At 31.5% G+C, this 21,626-nt stretch overlaps 4 protein-coding genes across 5 annotated transcripts; 3 read left to right on the forward strand and 1 right to left on the reverse strand.

The window, feature by feature from the left end:
- The first annotated feature begins 994 nt into the window (after positions 1–994).
- LOC120251246 (GDSL esterase/lipase At1g28580-like) lies at positions 995–2,911 on the forward strand. Its single transcript, XM_039259793.1, has 5 exons — positions 995–1,421; positions 1,561–1,779; positions 1,862–2,013; positions 2,120–2,396; positions 2,493–2,911. Exons 1-5 carry the CDS (start codon positions 1,136–1,138, stop codon positions 2,717–2,719), a joined length of 1,161 nt encoding a protein of 386 aa, XP_039115727.1. The 5' UTR covers positions 995–1,135; the 3' UTR covers positions 2,720–2,911.
- A 6,330-nt stretch (positions 2,912–9,241) lies between these two features.
- On the forward strand, positions 9,242–10,438 carry LOC120251463. Its single transcript, XM_039259978.1, has 2 exons — positions 9,242–10,139; positions 10,188–10,438. Exons 1-2 carry the CDS (start codon positions 9,242–9,244, stop codon positions 10,436–10,438), a joined length of 1,149 nt encoding a protein of 382 aa, XP_039115912.1.
- A 3,018-nt stretch (positions 10,439–13,456) lies between these two features.
- Positions 13,457–15,731, forward strand: LOC120251944 (GDSL esterase/lipase At1g28580-like). 2 transcript variants are annotated; one of them, XM_039260594.1, is made up of 5 exons: positions 13,457–14,167; positions 14,309–14,527; positions 14,604–14,755; positions 14,868–15,041; positions 15,252–15,410. In XM_039260594.1, the coding sequence occupies exons 1-5, from the start codon at positions 13,876–13,878 to the stop codon at positions 15,273–15,275; spliced, it is 861 nt and encodes a 286-aa protein (XP_039116528.1). In that variant the 5' UTR covers positions 13,457–13,875; the 3' UTR covers positions 15,276–15,410. The 2 variants fall into 2 exon arrangements, with proteins under 2 accessions (XP_039116528.1, XP_039116527.1); XM_039260593.1 differs by having other exon boundaries at positions 13,465–14,167; positions 14,868–15,144; positions 15,252–15,731.
- Positions 15,732–18,793: 3,062 nt separating this feature from the next.
- Positions 18,794–20,459, reverse strand: LOC120251062 (GDSL esterase/lipase At1g28610-like). The gene is made up of 5 exons (XM_039259604.1): positions 20,206–20,459; positions 19,866–20,087; positions 19,619–19,770; positions 19,261–19,528; positions 18,794–19,185 (listed from the first exon to the last, which is right to left on the reverse strand). The coding sequence occupies exons 1-5, from the start codon at positions 20,453–20,455 to the stop codon at positions 18,923–18,925; spliced, it is 1,155 nt and encodes a 384-aa protein (XP_039115538.1). The 5' UTR covers positions 20,456–20,459; the 3' UTR covers positions 18,794–18,922.
- Between the last annotated feature and the right edge of the window lie 1,167 nt (positions 20,460–21,626).

Consider the following 21,626-nt stretch of genomic DNA (forward strand, 5'->3'; position numbering starts at 1 on the left):
TAAATGTTTGGTTGTTGGTGCTACTTAATTGAATTAAAGATCTTGAAAAAAAAAATTGATTAAACGAATTTTTAACAGTGGCATACGAAAATGTCAGTTTGTATATTTTACAATAGGTCAAGAATGAAGGTTAGTGTTTATGATTTTTACAAAAATAATTACATTTTTGAAAATATTGGATTAGAACGAAATAACTACATATTTAACCATTAATTCTTTCTGCCTACTTCTGATTTTAATCAAAATCAATCAATTATTTCCTTTCTATATTTTTTTGCAGATTTAGATGCATAAAAAACTATGCTGGTGAGCGCTTTATCTCTTGGTTCTATCACTAATTGCCTGGGTGTAACTAATATTTCCTATTATTATTGGCGTTGCTCTATGCAGTATGATTTTACTTGTTCCATCTCACAGTTTTGTAACTAATTTTTATCTTTTTAATAAAATTATAATTTATCCTGTTTTTATTAAAAAAAAATTATACGGCATCTTCTTTTATGGAAATAAACCTCTATTAACATGCAAATAAATTAATAAAATTTCAAAAAAAAATTATAACAAAAATTAGAATAATTCACCCTAGTGTGCAATCTTAACATTAAATTGACTCTCTTTGTACAAAGAGAATAGTCTCACTCTAATATTAGAATACACTACCTTGTGATTATAAAAAAAATTTTTCGTCTAATATGTTCGGTGACGAGATGCTTGTAAGTGTCACCACCAGAGAAACACATGAAGTTGAAGAGGAAAAAAAAATAAAAAATGAAGTGATCAGGAATTGTGAGAGAGAAGAAAAAGTCACATAGGCATAAACGGACGGAAAGACTCATTGTAAGATCAATGGTAAAAATTAGATCCAAGGGCCATAAAAAACACCACTCACATGTCCTTGCACATCCAACATCATCATTATGAACTCATTGTATCTTTTGCTTTATATTAATAAAATCAGCTGTATGAGCTCTTCTTTATAAAAACACTTATTGTTTCCTCAGCTGTTTGTATTCATGTTCCTTCATTACTACTGAATTTGAATGCCAGTATCTCTCTTTCTATCTATATTACGCTACATCTGTCTCTGTTCCACACAATACATATCAAACTAAAAGAAAGCTATTCACTGATTGTGATGATGGCTTCATTGTGTTTGAGTTCCTCAATTGTTTTGCTCCACCACTACCTCATCATCATCATCATCTTTTCTCTGCTACAAAGTTCTCAGTTACGGTCAGCCATGGCTGACTGCAATTGCTTCTGTTCTATCATCAATTTTGGAGACTCCAGTGCTGACAATGGCAACTTACTGTACTACCTTCACTACCAAAACCATGTTGGCTACCCTCCAAACGGAGAAACCTTCTTCGGTCATCCTACCGGCCGTTTTTCTGATGGCCGCATCATCAGTGATTTTCTTGGTAGTCCACTTCATTTCTTGAATCATTAGCTAGTTCATAAACTGCATGCAACCATGCATACCTCTTTTTAAGTATGAGATATCATACAAGAGTTTCATTGTTGTTATATAATAAGAACTAACTTTATATTTTTATGCAGCTGAGTGGATGGGGTTGCAATTCTTGCCAGCATACTTGAGAGGTCCAGATGGGCATGACTTTGAGAAGGGAGTGAATTTTGCATTTGGTGGCGCCACTGCAGTGAACACCACCTTCTTCACAGACCATGGACTTCCACTTCCTGTGAGGAACATCTCTCTGTATGATCAGATAGGCTGGTTCAAAGATATGCTCCATGACCACTGTTCCTCTCATTCAGGTAATTAATTAATTAATTACTGTAGAAAACGTGACAAGGCGAGACATTTCTGAAACATCATAATCCTTTAATTTTGTTGCAGATTGTGAGGATATGTTGAATAGAACTCTATTCATTGTTGGTCAAATTGGAGGAAATGATTTCTATAACCCACTTCTCCAGGGAACAGCAGTTCACCAAATTAAAACCATTATATTTCCTGCTATAATTCAGTCAGTTATTTCAGCAATTAAGGTAAAGTTTATTTCTTCGTTTCCTAGTTTGCTTTATGAGGCCATGAGTTTTGTTATACATAGATATATATACATACATATTTTCTTATTGCAATATGTAATAACAGACTTTAATTGAGTTGGGAGCAAGAACAATTGTGGTTCCAAACCTTCACCCAGAGGGATGCATGCCCGCTCTTCTTTCTACATTTCAAAGTTCCGGACAAGATTACTATGACAAGAGAACAGGTTGCATTAAATGGTTGAATGAGCTCACAGAGTTCTACAATCAATTGCTTCAGGTTGAGCTTCAACAAATTCAACATCTATTCCACAATATCACCATCTTCTTTGCAGATTTCTATGGACTCATGTATGAAATTTTGGAGTCACCACAAAGATATGGTAACTGTGTCATTTACCAAAACTGAACAATGATTTAATTTCACAATGCATGCCATGGTAAGCTGTTAATTAATCAATGCGTCTTTGTTGTTGCAGGATTTGGAAGCCAACCTTTGCTAGCATGTTGTGGTGGAAACGGTCCATATAACATTGAATATGGTTTGGATTGTGGGGATAAAGGGTCAAAGACATTTGGTGATCCATCCAGCTTTGTGTTTTGGGACTCTCATCATCCTACTGAAGCTGTTAATAAGATATTTGCTACTCTTTTGTTCAATGCATTGTGTGGTTTGCCTTTAAGCACAAGTTCTTGGGAGGAATGATCTTCAACTTCGACCAGAGTCTTTTATCCAGATTTAAAGATTATATTTATGGAAGTATGTTGTTGACAGGGGTTTGGGCACAATTTGGTCTGTGTGCGGCATGCATAATTGATGATCCATTATTGTATCCACGTCTTTTCAGCAAGTATTGAACTTAAAACTTTGAATGTCTCGGATTTGATTTTCAATATAGAGCCAAAGTATCATAAAATTTTGTACTTTTAGTTGTATTATAAAAGTTTTAAATAAATTTTATTACTAAATAATGTTATAATTGTGAGATATTTTATAATTTCTGCATTAGATTTTTTTTTTAAATCATCATTGAGCATTCCGTTGGTTGTGGTTGTCATAAATAAAAACATTATTTATTATTATTTACAATTTTAAATAGATCAAGTTTTTTTTTAAAAAAAAATTGTATGAACATGTGCAATGCCTCATAAATTAATCAACTAATAAAATTTGATGATAAAAATCACAAAAAAAAAATATTTTTCACTAATTATTTTATATATTTTAACTTATATATGTACACGAAAGTAGATAAACCACTATGTTTTCACAATTTTTTTTTTATAATTTAAGCATAATTTATTTTTAAACATTTAATCCATGGATGAATATTTTGCCATGGAAATAAGTAGATTAATTTAGCATTATAGTTAAATGTCCTACCACCTGAACAAATAAAGAGATTTTTTCTTTTACTCCGTGTTAACAACTTTATATATCTCACAAATATAGCCATTTTGTTCTGGAACACAAATTTTTTTTTAATAAAAAGTGGATAAAACACTTTAGGATTTAAACCGCTCACAATTTTGTTTAATATATGGTGGAAAATTTTTTAAACCATAATAATAATGATAAATCTATCCTTTAGGATTTAGAAATTTTCCTTGTCTTGCAAAAAGGATTTAAGTTGGAATAAGGTAGAGGATGAAATATAATGGTCCAATTACTATTTTTATTTTGAATTGTTTAAACAAAATTAACTTCAAAATAAATTATGAATATTATTTACACCGATACTTATTTTAACACTAATTAGGTATTATGCCATAGAGCTCATAGCATAGCTCAGTGGCATGGCCTCGCTTATTTAAAATTGAGTTAAAAGATTTTTATTATTTCAAATATAAGTTTTTCTGGCAATAAAATAGTGATAATGGGTCCTCGGCGTGAGCTTGGACTTATCACCCGAGCCTCGCGTCCCAGATGAGGGTGCAAAGTTATATGTTCACTTTTTGGTCTTGTGTACGCTCCTGACTCTGTCACTTATTCACTTTGTTAAAAAAAAAAGCTATAGTTGGCTTTTATACATTTTGTTTAAAATCTCCATTATGTATCATCAGATGCCAGTTCTTCAATGTAATTCAATACATATCTTAATGAAATTGTGGTTTATCCACTTTTATCATCAATACATATCTATTCATCCGCATGCTCATGCTTATGACCTTTGATTATTACTTAAATATTTATTAAAAAAACATACAAAAAAGAGAGAAAGGAAAACCCACAAGGAAGCAAACAATACTGAGAATCCCCACCAGCATTAATCTTCCAACCAATCATGTATATATGTGACGGTTCTAATGAGCATCCAGCTTCATATTAAACCCAACCAGCATTAATTGTCCAATGGTTGTATCAGCCATCAGCATTTATTTGACGGTGTACAAAAAATAAAATTTTAACCATAGGACTTCTTGGCGTGTGGTGCTTGTGAGGCCAAGTTCCTCAAGATAACACCACATGGTCATAGCCTAAGTACCAACTAAAATTAACTGATTGTTCTAAATTTATAAAAATTTATATTTAATTAATTTTTTTAAGAATTCATCAGTCACTAGTAAATATGAATCATTAACTGTTTTATTGGGAGTAAAAAAACACTTTACCAGCTACAAATTATTGTACTGATATAGCAATCACTAATAGAAAAATTGGAGCATTTATTGGAAGGTGTATAGATAGTTAAACATGATTTATATTAGCAATAAAGGTAAATTTTTCAAGAAAATTATTTGATACTTTTTCTATCACATTATAATTTTCTATTTTAATTGTTTGACAAGTTAAAATAAAAATTTTATAAACATTTAGTTTATTATTTTATTTTATTTATTTTTTTCTTCATTCATTAAAGTTGTGTATTCAAAGTGACAATAATGAACAATGACAGTGCATTTAAATAGTTTAGTGAAATTACATTTAGAAATTAGTCATTAAATTAAGTATTTACACAAATAATTTAAAACATAAAAATTTTTAAAAATTTTATAATAAGATAGAGAGGGTACTTTATAGATGTTTTTTTAAATCAACATATTAAAAAACTAAAAACTTAAAAAAAGAAAAAACACATAACAAAACCCAAGAACAACATATTAAAAAACTAAAAACTTAAGAAAAAAACACATAACAAAACCCAAGAAATATATATGTGTGTGTGTGTGTGTGTGTGTGTGTGTGTGTGAGGAAACGTTATCATCAAATGTCTTTTCAATTAAGAAGAACCCCAGTACTGGTGAAGCTTATTCGAAGGATGTCTTTTATTTACACTCACGCCTTATTTTTTTTTTTAAAAAAAAGCTGCTAAATCAAATTCTCATTTAGGTTTTGGTCTTATTTGAATTGGCTTTTAAAAAGCCTAGAAGTGTTTTTTTATAAGTTAAACAATTTTGGGTTCCAAAAATGTTGTTTGTATTAATTTTTTTCTAAAAAGCATAAAGTTTATAAAAAGCGAAAAAGCAGTTTTTTTCAAAAATAGTCATGTGCCAGGTTTATGAAACAATGTTGTTTTTTTAAACTTTATTTTTTTACAACTTCTGCTTCATAAAAGCTAATCCAAATATAAAATACAAAAAATACTTAATTTACTCTGAAGAAGCATTTTTTTAAAAATCATTTTTATTAAACTAAAAAAATCATTTTTTTTATAAGTCAATCCAAACAAGACCTTAACATACCCATATTACAAAAAGGAAGAGAAAGAAGCAACAGGAGAGAAACATAATAAAATGGTGTGGAGAGAGTGAAACTTGAGCATAAATGGTACCAAAACTATTGACCTAAGTTATGATAAAGTGAGAGAGTGTACGGTTTTTATAAAAAATAAAAAATAAAAAAAATTGGGTGATGTAAATGGGGTTGGACGGTTTATATTTTTGAAAAAAAGTGGATGAACCACATGCATAAAATAGAAAAGGACGGTTTATATTAGTCATGCACTACTGTGATTAATGCTCTGACAGTGAAAAATTCATCATTTGTTAATTTGTGCACTGTTTATCTCATTTTTAATAATAGTAAAAGTTATTGTACATAAGTTACTATGTATCCCATTTTACTGGTGATAAGAGTTACTATTTGTGCATCCCTAATGAAATCGATTAGATTTGAATTTGGCGACAATCATATATATATATCAAAGAAAAACAAAAAACATTGAGGTTTTCTTAACAGGCGCTATACCGTAGTGGAATGAGATCCATGAAATCACAAGTTGATTTTATTCTATTTGTTTTCAAAGGGAAGATGACGTGTTCGAAAAAAAAAAAAATAAATAAAAATTGTTAGAGTTAAAGCTGTATAATTGATATTATTTAACATATGTAGAAGATGACTTGGCAAAAACGATGATGTGATAAACAAGATGATATGACAGAGTGGCAATGCATATACTGATATGCCCAAAAGAAATGATGATAGTAAACTTTGAAACTTATTTTTAGAGAGTCTATATTTGGTTTAGAAGATCTTTTTTGAAAACTATGGAAGATAGTTTAAAGAATGGTGCAAGCTATTTTTGGTAAATGCAAGCAAGCAAAGATCCCGTCTACATGGAGGCAAAGCCAAAGGAAGACACAGTTATTTATGAGTATATCTATTAGAAGACCAAGCTATTTGAGGACAAAACTACTTTTGGCAAGAACATATATTTGGAGATAGTTGATGGGCAAGCTTGGCTGAATGAGGATTATGTTTGGAAAATATTAAAGAGTTAAACTTGGATGAATAGAGATCAAGTTAATTTGGAAAAAAAAAATTTTGAAGATTTTTGAAGAACATCTTTGGTGAGATGGAGACACGCTTTGGTGGGTGTGACCCTAAGGAGAGGGACCGGTTGATATGATGTGAGGAAAACTAGTTACTAGCAGGAAGAGCTCGGGAGGAATTATCTTCATCGACTTGGACTGGCATAGTGTTGTAAACTCGATTACAACATAAGTTTCAAGGTGGAGACGTTATATTTGGGACGTTGAAATGTCTATATAAGAGACCATGCTCTTAAATTTAGAATGTACCATCAGAAAGAGTCCCTTGGGTAAGGGTGAGTGAGAGTGGGTATCGGACAATTCGGAGAGGGTTATTTTTTATCTTATGAGTGTGAGAGTCGTACTCATTGTGTTTCACTTCTGGATTGTTGATCTTTGGGTTTGACCCCCAAACATAGCCAAAGTGTTTTTTTTTTTCCTTACTTGTTTGATTTTACATTACAGGAGAGATTGAGTGAAATATTACCATACTCATACCTCACGAGAACTAACAAAATTAAATAAATAAACATATAAAATTAATATTGATATTAATGTTAAATTTGGAAACGAGAGAATGATACAGGGAGTAAGACAGTACTCTCGTCTTTTTCAATCAAAACGAAATTTATTTATTTATTTTTTATATACAACCATAATTTGTATTATTATATTTGTATTGTTAATTTATAACCTATGCATTTTGAAAAATAAATATTTTTAAAAATATATAATTTACTTATTTATATTTTATAAAAAAAATATTATTTGAACTAACTATCTATTATTAACCAATTTTTAATTTTATTTAAAAAAAATTATTAACCAATCTTATAAATGAAAAAATTGATGGTTTATCTTTTCCTTATTCAAAGGTGGTGGATTTGATCTCTTTCTGTTATTAGGTTAAAATAATTGTAAATATTAAAAAATTTGTTGTTATTATTATTATTATAATTATTGAATAAATTTGTTATTAATATTAATAACATTGAAATTGTATTATCTTGAAATATCCCCTTTCTAATCATTTTCAGCGTACAACATTCTCAATGCTACTTCCATTCAAATTATAGTTCAATGAGTGTAAATTTGTTGCTCTCATTCCCAAGAAAGATAATCCCTCCTTGGTCTCTGATTTCCGTCCTATTTCGCTTTGTAATGTTAATTATAAAATTATTTCCAAAATTCTTGCAAATCGTCTTAGAAAAGTCATTCGCAAACTTATCGGTCCTGAGCAAACGGGTTTCCTTACCGGTTATGGCTCTTCTGATAATGTTATTGCGGCCCAAGAGATTGCCCATTCTATTGAATTTGAGTACCTGGCCCCCCTTAGGATGATCATTAAAATAGATGTTGAAAAAGCTTTTGATACTGTTGAGTGGAATGCACTCTTTGCTACCCTCCAGAGAATGCGTTTTCCGGATCTGTGGATTGCTTGGATTCGTGCTTGCATTTCTTCTGCCTCTTTCTCCTTCCTCATCAATGGACATAGTTCCCCTTGGATTACTAGTAATAGAGGATTAAGACAGGGAGATCCTATCTCCCCCCTTCTTTTTCTCCTAGTTACCCAAAATCTCTCGGCTATTCTCAATAGAGCTCTTTCTCTCTCTCTTGTTTCGGGCTTTTGCCCCTCTCTCTCCCGTGACTTCAATCACTTAATGTTCGCTGATGATCTTCTTCTGGTCACTAGAGCTTCCCGTAAAATTGCTAGAAACTGTCTTTTGTGTCTCGATCTCTATCACTCTATTACTGGCCAACGTCCAAATCCACTCAAATCTGCTGTCTATTTCCCCTCCTGGTGTAATAAGAAGTTGTCAAACTCTATCTCTGGCATTCTTGGCTTCAAGCAAGGATCCTTTCCTCTTACCTATATGGGTATCCTATATCTCCCACCAGAATTTTAATTCCTCATCTTAACCCTCTCATCGCTAAAGTTCATAACAGTTTTTCTTCCTGGACTCATGCTTCTCTCTCCACGGCGGATAGAGTCATCCTCCTTAATAGCTCCATTTTTTCTCTTCCCAATTATTTCCTTTCGGTCATGCATCTCCCTGATTCTATTCTTGATAATTTTTCCAAGCTTGCCAGATCCTTTCTCTGGAGTTATGGCAGCAATGAGCGTAAACTCCACACTATTGGTTGGTCGGTTACTACACTTAAAAAGTCTGAGGGAGGTCTTGGACTCAGAAACCTTAGATTGGTTAGGCACTCTTTAATGGCCAAAAACATCTCCATTTTAAATTCTGAGGATAAGATCTGGGTGGACATCTTTAATCATAAATACCCTAATTGGAGCCTCTGGGGCTAGGGCTCTCAAATTAAGACTTCCTGGTTTTTTAAATCTATCTCTCGCTTTGCTCAGTATCTCAAACCTCACTTTCGGATGCTTGTTGCTAACCTTGCTGGTTTAGACATCTGGAAAGACCCTTGTTTCATGGATCTCCCCATTTTGTTTAAACCTACATATATTAATATGGATTCTGATCTTGAGGGCTTGAGCTTTACTGATTTTATGCTGCATGGTAATCTTAATCTCCCCCTGGTTCAGAACACCTTTGGCCCTAACCTTGATTGGTCCTTGATCAACAGTATCAGGTTTGATTTTAATGCCCAAAATCTTTGGGTTTGGGGTCCTCGTTCGCTGAGAACTTCTGTTGCTTCAGCAGTTTATGACTACTTGATTACCCTTGACCCTCAACCTTGGCCTGGTTGGAGCTTTATCTGGAAATTGTTTGTGTTGCCTCGTGTCAGGACCTTTATTTGGAAATTAGCTCATGGTAAACTCCCCTCTGGTGATTACCTGTATGGTCTTAATATTGGTCCCTTTACCCTTTGTCATTTCTGTGGGCTGGCTCCTGAATCTGCATCTCACACCATTTGGAACTGCCCTAAAATTATGCCTTGTTGGATTTCTTTGTGTGCTTCATTTAACTTGGATCCAAATGTTTTAGCTAAGTTTGATACTGGTATTTGGCTTACTAATAGATTTGTTTCTAAGAACTCTGATGCTTTTTTCAAAGCGCTTATTGCAAATTTAGCCTGGATCATTTGGAAGGATCGGTGTAATTTAATCTTCAAAGGTTGGCAACCCAAATACCATTCCATCTTTGGAAGGGCTTGGTCCTACTGCACAAACTTCTTCAATTCTATTGCCAAAAACATCATGGAGTACTCTATTCCTTCTTGCCCTTTGAAAAATATTAGTCTCTTTACTGATGCTTCTTGGTCTGATTCTTCTCCTGTGAGCTGTGGATTAGGTTTTATTGCCATCTCAAATGTTGGTCAAGTATTGCTTGCTGGTGCAATGGGCTGCAGCTCTGTCTCTCCCATTTCAGCGGAGATTGCAGCCATTCTCTTTGCTCTTGACCAGTGTGAGTCTTTTAGCTGGATTCTTAAACGTATTTTTTGTGATTGTCCAGGTATTGTCCGTCTGATCAATCACTTCGATAACTGCGTGGCGTGGCACTACAAGCGTGAAATTGACAGCCTCAAATCCAGGATTATCAACACTTGTTCCGCTATCAAGACCATTCCCCGGACTGAAAATCTACTCGCTGATGCTTTGGCTCACTTTGGACGTTCAAACCCTCATCTCTCCCTGTTCTCTCAGGGATTAGACCGCCCCAGATGGCTTGAGGATCTTTGCCTAAGCCTAAATCTCTTCTTCTAATGTTTTGCTTTCTTTTGGAGCTTTGTCTCTTTGTTCAAAAAAAAATTATAGTTCAATGAGAGTCCCAATCAAACTTCAAATTGCACAACAAACGTTACAGGCCAAAGATTTATTATTTTTATGTCACGCCAAACTTTAGGGTACACTAGTTTAAATATAAAAGAAATTAAGCATTTGTTTACACTTTACATGGTGCACAAATTATTTATTTATTTATTATTTTTTATGCTGGCCGTGTCGACATGATTCACCTGCTATTTAACATTTTAACCTCCATTTTGTGGGTCACATAATATTTTTTAAATATAAAATATATTTTTTTTTCCTTTACGGAAATGCTCCTATAAATTCCTAAAAATATATTGAATATACACTTTTTATTTTATTCTTGATTAATACTCTAAGTAATATGTAATCAAGCTATGTAAAATATATAGCTTGTAATATTTTATGTATGTTATTAAGACCTTACATGTTAATCTTTAATTTTTTGTCTTATTAAATAACTATAATAATTTAAGTTCAGTAGAATAGTCTCATTGTCTCAGCAACCAATCCATACAGGAAGGGGGAAAAAATTGTGCCTGTGGACTTGAGGTGTGTGCAACTGTGCATGCATTGAAAAAAAAAACATAATTTAAAAAAAAATATTTTAATTTATTAGTTAAACGTGGAGAGAGACCAACATCAATTGATAAGATAACTGGTTTTTAATCTAAAATATTTATATTTTTAAAAAGGAGATGCATCCCATCTAAGTTCACATTGGTTTGTTCATATTTATATAAAAAAAAAATCTCAACTCACAAATTGTGAAAGCACGGACTGATTAAACAAAATATTAACCCTTATCTATTATATTATATATATATATATATATATATATGGGGTTACATCTCCAAGGGACATGGCCAGAATCTATATCTGGGGATGTCCCTAGGAGCTGTTGGATCATTTGATCCAACGGCTCCTGTACTCTCCCAAAAAAACCATTACACAAAAATGAAAACGAGACTTAAATGAAAGTTTATCAACGTCTCCACCAGCGCCCACCCATCAACGCCACCATCGTCTCCACTACCGTCTTCGGTAGTCTCCACCAACGCCCACTCATCAACGCCTCTTATCGTTTCCACCAGCGCCCATCTATCAACGCCTCCCATCGTCTCTGTTGAAAATATGGACTCAAAGAACCTCAAATTAAGAAAACAATGAAGAAGAAAAGACTCTGTTCTATGATGAATATAATGAGAGAGCAGAAAAACTGGAAAGAAGAGGCTGTAGAGAATCTCAGCAATTGATTTTTGTTTTTATTCATTCATCTACAGAATAACATGCTATATATAAAGACAAGATTATTAGCTAAAACTGATAAACCATTTACTAATAAAATCTCCTAATATATAGGAACTAAAACAACAACTTATTGACTCAACTAATGCTCTAACTTATTCAAACTAAGACTCAATCATTCCAGTACACCACCGAGATATTTGCTGAATCATTGTTGTGAGTTACTGATGTGGTTTGTTTATCTCAACAGTCTCCACCACCGTCTCCACCAGCCCCCAACCATCAACGCCTCCCATCTCCATCAGCGCCCACCCATCAACACCTCCCATCCACCGTCTCCACCACCCACCTATCAACGTCTCCCATCGTATCCACCACCGTCTCCCATCAACGCCTCCCGTCTCCACCAGCGCCCACCCATCAACGCCTCCCATCCACCGTCTCCACCAGCGCCCACCGATCAACATCTCCCATCGTCTCCCGTCGTTTTCATTTTTGTGTAATGGTTTTTTTGGAAGAGTACAGGAGCCGTTGGATCAAATGACCCAACGGCACCTAGGGACATTCCTAGATATGAATTCTGGGGACGTCCCTAGGAGATGTAACCCCTATATATATATATATATATATATATAAAGTGAACAAAGCATGTTAATTAAAAAAAGTGAAGTTACTTGCCACAAGATATAGGAGCAATTTATTCATTTATTTGAGTAAAGTGTAGTACAAAAAGTAGATGAAGATAGAACAATGGCAACAAAACTAGAAACAGTAAAAAGAAGTAGAGTAACCAGTGCATCACATGAAGAAAGTTTCATCCTTCATCCTTTTGATGTCTTTGCACTTTTCTTTAATTGAAGGCAATGCAAGCAACTGTTTAACCAATTCAGTAGCTATGAATTTATAACGAGCTTCAGTGAGATGAACCCCATGGTCCCCATCCCAAAACAAAGCCTTCGTAGGGTCATCACAAGCCTTCTTAGCCCCTTCGTCCCCACAACGTGCAGCTAAGTTGTAGTTATAAGGTCCTCCACCTCCACCACATGTCACAAAAGGATTCCCTTCAACACCGACAATGATAATATATAATAAAGTTATCAAGTGTCAGCAATTGAATCAGGCTTAAATAATATATTTGGTTTTTACACAAAACTTACCCTATTTTTTTGGTGATAGAATCATATCAATGGTCACTCCGTATAAATCAGCCTACAGGATGGTAACATGAGGATTCTCAGATTGGAAAACTTGTAGTTTAGCCTCAAGTTGCTGGTGGAAAAGACTAGTCATGTCATTTAACCAATTCATGCATCCTGTTTTCTCATCAAAATCATTTCTTAGGGATTCAACAAAAGATGCAGGAAGACATCCAATTGGATAACTATTTGCTACTATCATTGTCCTTGCTCCAATTTCAACCAATTCCTTCAAAACCAAACAAAGTCTCCTCGTGTTCAAAGTCACCAATATCTACTCCGCCGTGAGCGCCAATCGCACTGCCCAGGAGAGAAGTGTTCTGTCGAAGCTCCTCGTGTTCTCACAGTTTTGCAATTAATTTATTATCTTTTTAATAATTTTATGGCTTATGCTATTTTTATTTTTATTTTTTTAAAAAAATGGTATCACATCATCCTTCATTATGATGTGATTGTCGACTTATTGTGTCCTTCATTATTGATTAATTCTTCATTACGGAACGCCAGTATCTCATGTTCTACATGGTCTTGAATGAGTTACATACTGAATTTCATTACGGAATGTCAGTATCTCATGTTCTCCACCATTCACTCCTTTCTCCATCAAGCTCTTGCCGAACGATCAGACTGATGATCTTGATCTCCACCATTCATCCAATTTCCCTCCTTGAGCTTAACTACCTTAACAACTATTCAAACATATACATTTACATTACTACCCTTCTCATTACAACACTGTCAACACACACACACACACAATTCACCAGAACATCAGAACAGACCAAAAACCTTTGAACAACACCTTCACAGCAGAACACCTGCATCTCATACTATCGCCTCTTTTCAATCAATCGTCAACATCTCACTCCATCTATATTATGCCACATCCATCTGTCTCTCTTCCACACAATACATATCAAACTAAAAGAAAGCTATTCACTGATTGTGATGATGGCTTCATTGTGTTTGAGTTCCTCAATTGTTTTGCTCCTCCACTACCTGAAGTTCATCATCATCATCATCTTTTCTCTGCTACAAAGTTCTCAGTTACGGTCAGCCATGGCTGACTGCAATTGCTTCTGTTCTATCATCACTTTCGGCGGCTCCATGGCCGACAATGGAAACTTACTGTACTACCTTCACTACCAAAGCGCTGTCGGCTACCCTCCAAATGGAGAAACCTTCTTCGGTCATCCTACCGGCCGTTTTTCTGATGGCCGCATCATCAGTGATTTTCTTGGTAGTTCACTTCCATTTCTTGAATATCACTAGTTCATAAACTGCATGCTGTCACTATAGGTCTTTTTTTTTTAAGTATGATATTATCATACAAGAGTACTTTCATTATAATTACAATTACTAACTTTATATTTTTATGCAGCTGAGTGGATGGGGTTGCCATTCTTGCCAGCATACTTGAGAGGGCCAGATGGGCATGACTTTGAGAAGGGAGTGAATTTTGCATTTGGTGGCGCCACAGCACTGAACACCTCCTTCTTCATAGACCATGGACTTCCACTTCCTGTGAAGAATATCTCTCTGTATGATCAGATAGGTTGGTTCAGAGATATGCTCCATGACCATTGTTCCTCTCATTCAGGTAATTAATTAATTACTGTAGAAAACGTAAAAAGGAGAAATTTCTGAAATATTATAATCATTCAATTTTGTTGCAGATTGTGGACATATGTTGAGTAGAACCCTTTTCATTATTGGTCCAGTTGGAGAAAATGATATCCATATGCCACTTCTCCAGGGAACAACAGTTCACCAAATTAAAACCATTATATATCCTGCTATAATTCAGTCAGTTGTTTCAGCGATCGAGGTAATTAAAGTTCATTTCTTCGTTTCCTTGTTTGTTTACTTTAATGAGGCCTTTTTTAGTTTTGTTTTATATATGTATATACATATTTTCTTATTGCTATATGTAATAATAGACGTTAATTGAGTTGGGAGCAAGAACAATTGTCGTTCCAAACCTTCACCCGGGGGGATGTGTGCCTCTTATTCTTTCTGCATTTCAAAGTTCCGGACAAGATTACTATGACAAGAGAACAGGTTGCATTAAGTGGTTGAATGAGCTCACAGAGTTCTACAATCAATTGCTTCAGGTTGAGCTTCAACAAATTCAACATCTATTCCACAATATCACCATCTTCTTTGCAGATAACTATGGATTCATGAATGAAATTTTAGAGTCACCACAAAGCTATGGTAACTGTGTTAATTATTTGCAAAAAGTGAACCATGATTTTCACAATGCATGCAATGGTAAGCTGTAAATTAATTAATTAATTAATTAATGTGGTTTTTTGTTGCAGGATTTGGAAGCCAACCTTTGTTAGCATGCTGTGGTGGAAACGGTCCATATAACATTGAATCTGGTTTGAAATGTGGGGATAAAGGGTCAAAGACATTTGGTGATCCATCCAGATTTGTGTTTTGGGACGTGGTACATCCTACTGAAGCTGTTAATAAGATATTCGCTACTCGTTTGTTCAATGCATTGTGTGGTTTGCCTTTAACCACAAGTTCCTGGGAGGAATGATCTTCAACCTCAACCAGAGTCTTTTTTACCCGGATTTGAAGATTTCTTTAATGAAAATATGTTTTTCATGAGGGGTTTGGATTGCTTGCGAGCACTCAAGTTTGGTGACATGTTACTACCACTATTTTTCATTGGGTTTTGAATTTGAGTTTTTTTTTTAATGTTTCATCTTTAATTTTAAGTAGAGTCAAATACTACTAAACTGTGAGCCTTTGAGAGTATTATAAAGATTTTATATAAATTTTATTACTAATAATGTTATGATTGTAAGATATTTTATAATTATTGTGTGAGACTGTTTTAAGATATCATCATTAAATTTTTTATTTTGATTAGTTCTGATTGTTGTAATCAATAATAATACTAATAATATTATTATTGTTATTATTTTAAACAGATCAATTTTTTTATTTCTAAAAATTGTATGAAAATGTGGAATGCCTAATAAATTAATCACATAATAAAATTTGATGATAAAAATCACAAATCCACTAATTATTTTTCTACATTTTAACTTTTTTTTTTTAATATATGAAAGTAGAAAAACCACTATGTTTTCATAATTTTTTTTTTTTATATACTTTAAGCATAATTTGTTTTCAAACATTTAACCCTGGGCCAGCCGGCCAGGGATGAATATTTTGTTTTGGAAATAGGTTGATTAGTTTAACATTATTAGTTAAATGTCCCACCATCCGTAAAATAAAAGTGATATTTTCTTTTACTCCATGTTTAAGTTAACAACTTTATATTTCTCACAAATGCAGCCATTTTGTTCTGGAAATGAGGACCGCTCACAATTTTATTTAATATAAAAAGATAAAATTTGAAAACGAGATCCAAAAATATAAATAAAATTAAAATTAAAATTGATACTAATGTTAAATTTGAAAACGAGACTGATAAGGGGACTGAGACATGGTATTCTTGTCTTCTTTTTCAATCAAAACGAAAAATTATTTATTTATTTATTTATTTATTTATTTTTATAGGTTTGTATTATTAGATTTCTATTGTTAATTTATAACCTATGCATTTTGTGTAATAAATATTTTTTTAAAAAAAATATATAATTTACTTATTTATATTTTATAAAAATGTATTATTTAAACTAACTATTAATTATTAACCAATTTTCAATCTTTAGTTAAAAAAATAATATTGACCAATCTTATAAAAGAAAAAATTGATGTTTTATCTTCCTCCCTATTGAAAGGTGGTGGTCCACTAGTGGATTTGATCTTTCTATCATTAAGTTAAAATAATTGTAAATATTTAAAAAATTGTTATTCCTTTTTCATGATAATGAAATCATCAACAACATAATTGAAAATAAATCTCACTATAATAATAATAATTTAATAATAATAAAAATAATTTTTAATAATTCTTACTTCAATAATTATCATTCTAATAATAATCAAATATTAATAAAATAATTACAAATAATTTTCACTCTAATAATAATTTTAAATAATTTATACTCTAATAATAATAATAATCAAAATATTAATAAAATAATTTGAAATAATTCCATCTTTAATAATAATCAAATAATTAAATATTAATAAAATAATTTAAAATAATTTTCACTATAATAATATTTTTAAATAATTCCTACTTCAATAATTATCACTCTAATAATAATCAAAATATTAATAAAATAATTTAAAATAATTCTCACTCTAATAATAATAATAATCAAAATTTTAATAAAGTAATTTGAAATAATTCCTTCTTTAATAATAATTAAATCATCAACAAAATAATTGAAAATAATTCTCACTATAATGATAATAATTTACTAATATTAATAAAAAATAATTTTCAATAATTCCTACTTCAATAATTATCACTCTAATATTAACCAAAATATTAATAAAATAATTCCCACTTTAATAATAATAATAATAATCAAAATATTAATAAAATAATTTAATATAAATCTCACTCTAATAATAATTTTAAATAATTCTTACCTTAAAAATTCCCACTCTAATAATAATAATCAAAATATTAATAAAATAATTTGGAATAATTCCTTCTTTAATAATAATGAAATCATCAACAAAATAATTGAAAATAATTCTTACTATAATAATAATATACTAATAATAATAATAATTTTCAATAACTCATACTTTCATAATTGTCATTGTAATAATAATATTCAAAATATTAATAAAATAATATAAAATAGTTCCCATTTTAATAATTAACAATAATAATTTTAATTTCAAATAATATTTGATATTTAAATAACAATTTTTTTAAAAAAAAATGGGTTAAAAAGACTACAAATAAATTATGAAAATAATTACAAAAGAAATGAGAGGTTAAAGTGCAAAAAAAATCAGTAATTAAAAATAGAAATGTAATTAACATTTAAAGGTTTAAAATGAAAAATTATATAAACATTTTAAAAAGATAATATAAAAAAAATAATAAACTAAAAATGGGATCAATGAAGATTAATCATGTTTTCTATAAAAGACAAAAATTTAAAAAAAAACAATGAAAACGAGATCAACTTTCGTTTTTCTTAAAAAGCACTAAAACTGGAATCACACTTAAACGTTTTACCTAAATTCGTAAATATTTTAAAATATGTCTATTTTTGTAATTATAAAAAAAAGGCTCTCTTTTTTTTTCTTTTTTTTTTCTTGATTAATAGTCTAAATAATCTGTAATCAAGCTATATATGTAAAATATATAGCTTTTAATAATTTATGTATGCCATTAAGACCTTACGTGTAATCTTCAATTTTTGTTCTTATTAAATAACTATAATTACTTTAAGTTCAGTAGAATAGTCTCAACAACCAAACCATACACATGGAAGGGGGAAAATTTGTGCCTGTGGACTTGAGGTGTGTGCATGCATTGAAAAAAAAAAACACAATTTAAAAAAATATTTTAATTTATTAGTTAAAATATGGAGAGAGACCAACATCTATTGATAACTGATTTTTAATCTAAAATATTTATATTTTTAAAAAGGTGATGCATTTGCATCTCAGTTCACATTGGTTTGCTCATATTTATTAAAAAAAAAATCTCAATTCACATGTTGTGAAAGCACGACCGATTGAATTAAATATTAACCCTTATCTATTTTATAGAATATATATATATATAAAGAAAACAAAGCATGTTAATTAGTGAAGATATATATATATATATATGATAAATCACGACAAACACATTTTTATTTTTCGATTGCTCTGCGGAGGTTTCGAAACCTCGAGCACTCCCTAAACAAGTAAGCAGATGAAAATCACTGAGCGCTTACGGCTCTCTAAAAAGTGAAGATAATTGCCACAAGATACAGGAACAATTTATTCATTTATTTGAGAGAGCAAAATAGTGGTACAAAAAGTAGATGAAGATAGAACAATGGCAACAAAACTAGAAACAGCAAAAAGAAGTAGAATAACCAGTGCATCACATGAAGAAAGGTTCATCCTTCATCCTTTTGATGTCTTTGCACTGTTCTTTAATTGAAGGCAATGCAAGCAACTGTTTAACCAATTCAGTAGCTATGAATTTATAACGAGCTTCAGTGAGATGAACCCCATCCCAAAACAAAGCCTTCGTAGGGTCATCACAAGCCTTCTTTGCCCCTTCGTCTCCACAACGTGCAGCTAAGTTGTAGTTATAAGGTCCTCCACCTCCACAACATGTCACAAAAGGATTCCCTTCAACACCTACAATGATAATATATAATAAAGTTATCAAGTGTCAGGGCTCAAATAATATGTTTGGCTTTTTACAAATCTTACCGTATTTTTTCGGTGAGAGAATCATATCAATGGTCATTCCGTATAAATCAGCATACAAGATGGTAACATTGGGATTCTCAGATTGGAAAACTTGTAGTTTAGCCTCAAGTTGCTGGTGGAAAAGACTAGTCATGTCATTTAACCAATTCATGCATCCTGTTTTCTCATCAAAATCATTTCTTGGGGATTCAACAAAAGAAGCAGGAAGACATCCAATTGGATAACTATTTGCCACTATCATTGTCCTTGCTCCAATATCAACCAATTCCTACAAAACCAAACAACATCTCATCCTTAATTCATTAATTTCATCCACCATATATATATATATATTTATATATATGAAAGAAAAACTCACCTTGAGTCCAGAAATAAAACGCTCAGCCATAACAGGAACTACAACAGTTTTGATTTCATCATCACTTGTGTTATGTAGATACTCAGTGCGGAAGTCATTCCTTCCAAATGGACCAACAATGAACAGAGCATTAGCCAACTTCTCACCACAATCTACAAACAAAATGTCAAAAACAAAGCTAGTGACTCAAAATTACTGCTTGAAATTTACATGAAGAAATTAAAAAGAAATTTGAAATTAAACTGACCTGAAGTTGAGGAACAGTAAGTAGGGAGTAAATCTTTGAACCATTGAACCTCAGCACTTAAAGCATAACTAAATGGTGTAGCCGTTCCTCTTTCCTCAAAAAAGGATGTTTCTGCCAGTGTTGATCCTGCAATTGCCACATTCATTCCATACTTGAAATACTGGTTTTCTGGTCCAGCACCGGCCAAATGTGGTGGTGGATATGGCAGTCCAAATTCCTCAGCTGTGCATGTCCATTGCAATCTTACCATTATTATTTGATATATATATATATATATATATATATTATCTCAAACTTTCTAGAGCAACAATAATATACAAATTTAATGCACAACACTAACCAATAAAGTCGATGACGATACGACCGTCGCAAAAGCGACCAGTGGGATAACCGAAGAAGGTCTCACCATTTGGTAAAAACCCCACATAAAGCTTGTAGCTGATTTCTCTTTCAAGATTAATGAGCTCATTGCCGGTGTCACTCGGTGAACCGCCGAGGCTTATGATTGAAGAGAAGCATGCTCTTGTTGGTTGTGAAATATTTGCAAGCAAAGACAAGATGAGGAAGATGATGGAGGCAGAGGAATTCATACCCTGGGTTGGTAATATTTTTCTTTTGAGCTTATAAGTTTGAAGGGAGCAAGATAAGGTAGTATATAAATAAAGTGTATTTGATAGTTTTAGAACCCCATGTGATGTGTGGTTATCAATCTTTTGTTTAAAATGAACAAAGTTGTGTTATAATGTTGTTTGTCTCAGAGCTCTAGGGGCCCTTGCATTATTTTTCCTTTTTGGTTTTGTGCATGCATGGCTGTCTTTTGTTTGTTTTTAATCAGTAGAGTGACATGTTGTAGCAAGTAAATATCATGGTGGGGTAATTTTGAGAAGAACATAATGGAGTAAAAACAAAAAGAATTATGGAGGGGGAGAAATATCTAGGTTTGTTTTTATATATATTTTCATATTTAAATAAATATAATATTTTTACTGTAGATATATTTTTTAATAATAAGAATAATTATTATATATATATATATATATATATATATATATATATATATATATATATATATCTTAATTATTGATTAGGTTTAATGGTTTTTTTTAGGTTTTTAACACTGATTTTTTTAATAATTATAAATTAGTCTAAATAAGTTACTAAAGTCTAATAAGTTATTAAAAAAAATAGACCTTCCACAGTAGATATTTAAATAACTCAAAATTTTTATCATTTGAACTAATTTTATTGATATTTAATATGGTTATTAAACATTGTTAAATTTAGCGATAATGTTATTTTCATTATAAAAAAGAAAAATAATTGTTAAAAAATAAAATTTAGATTTTTTTTACTAGCAATGAGGTTTTAATTTTGAAGTCTAATTCATATCATATTTATTCAATGTTTGGTTTTTTCCTTCATTTCTAATTTTAAATTTTATTTAATTATTTATTTGTGATTATATATATATATATATATATATACATGGGGAGAGAGAATAATTGAATTGAGTTTGATGTGACACATGCAATTATTTATTTATTTTTTATATATTTTTTTTAAAAGTAAACAAAAGCATTTCCCACATGATAGATCATACACAAATCCTTCACGTCAGTGTGTGGACATTATTTCTTCCCACTTTTTGCAGATGGGTCCATCTCTTTGTTAAATTAACAAAAAGAGAATGATGACAAATTCAATGGGGCCATCTCTCATTAGGATACTTATTTATGAAAGGAAACATTATTTAAAGGAAAT

The sequence above is a fragment of the Dioscorea cayenensis genome, chromosome 20 (assembly GCF_009730915.1).
Source record: "Dioscorea cayenensis subsp. rotundata cultivar TDr96_F1 chromosome 20, TDr96_F1_v2_PseudoChromosome.rev07_lg8_w22 25.fasta, whole genome shotgun sequence".
In the NCBI taxonomy this organism is placed as follows: Eukaryota; Viridiplantae; Streptophyta; class Magnoliopsida; order Dioscoreales; family Dioscoreaceae; genus Dioscorea; species Dioscorea cayenensis.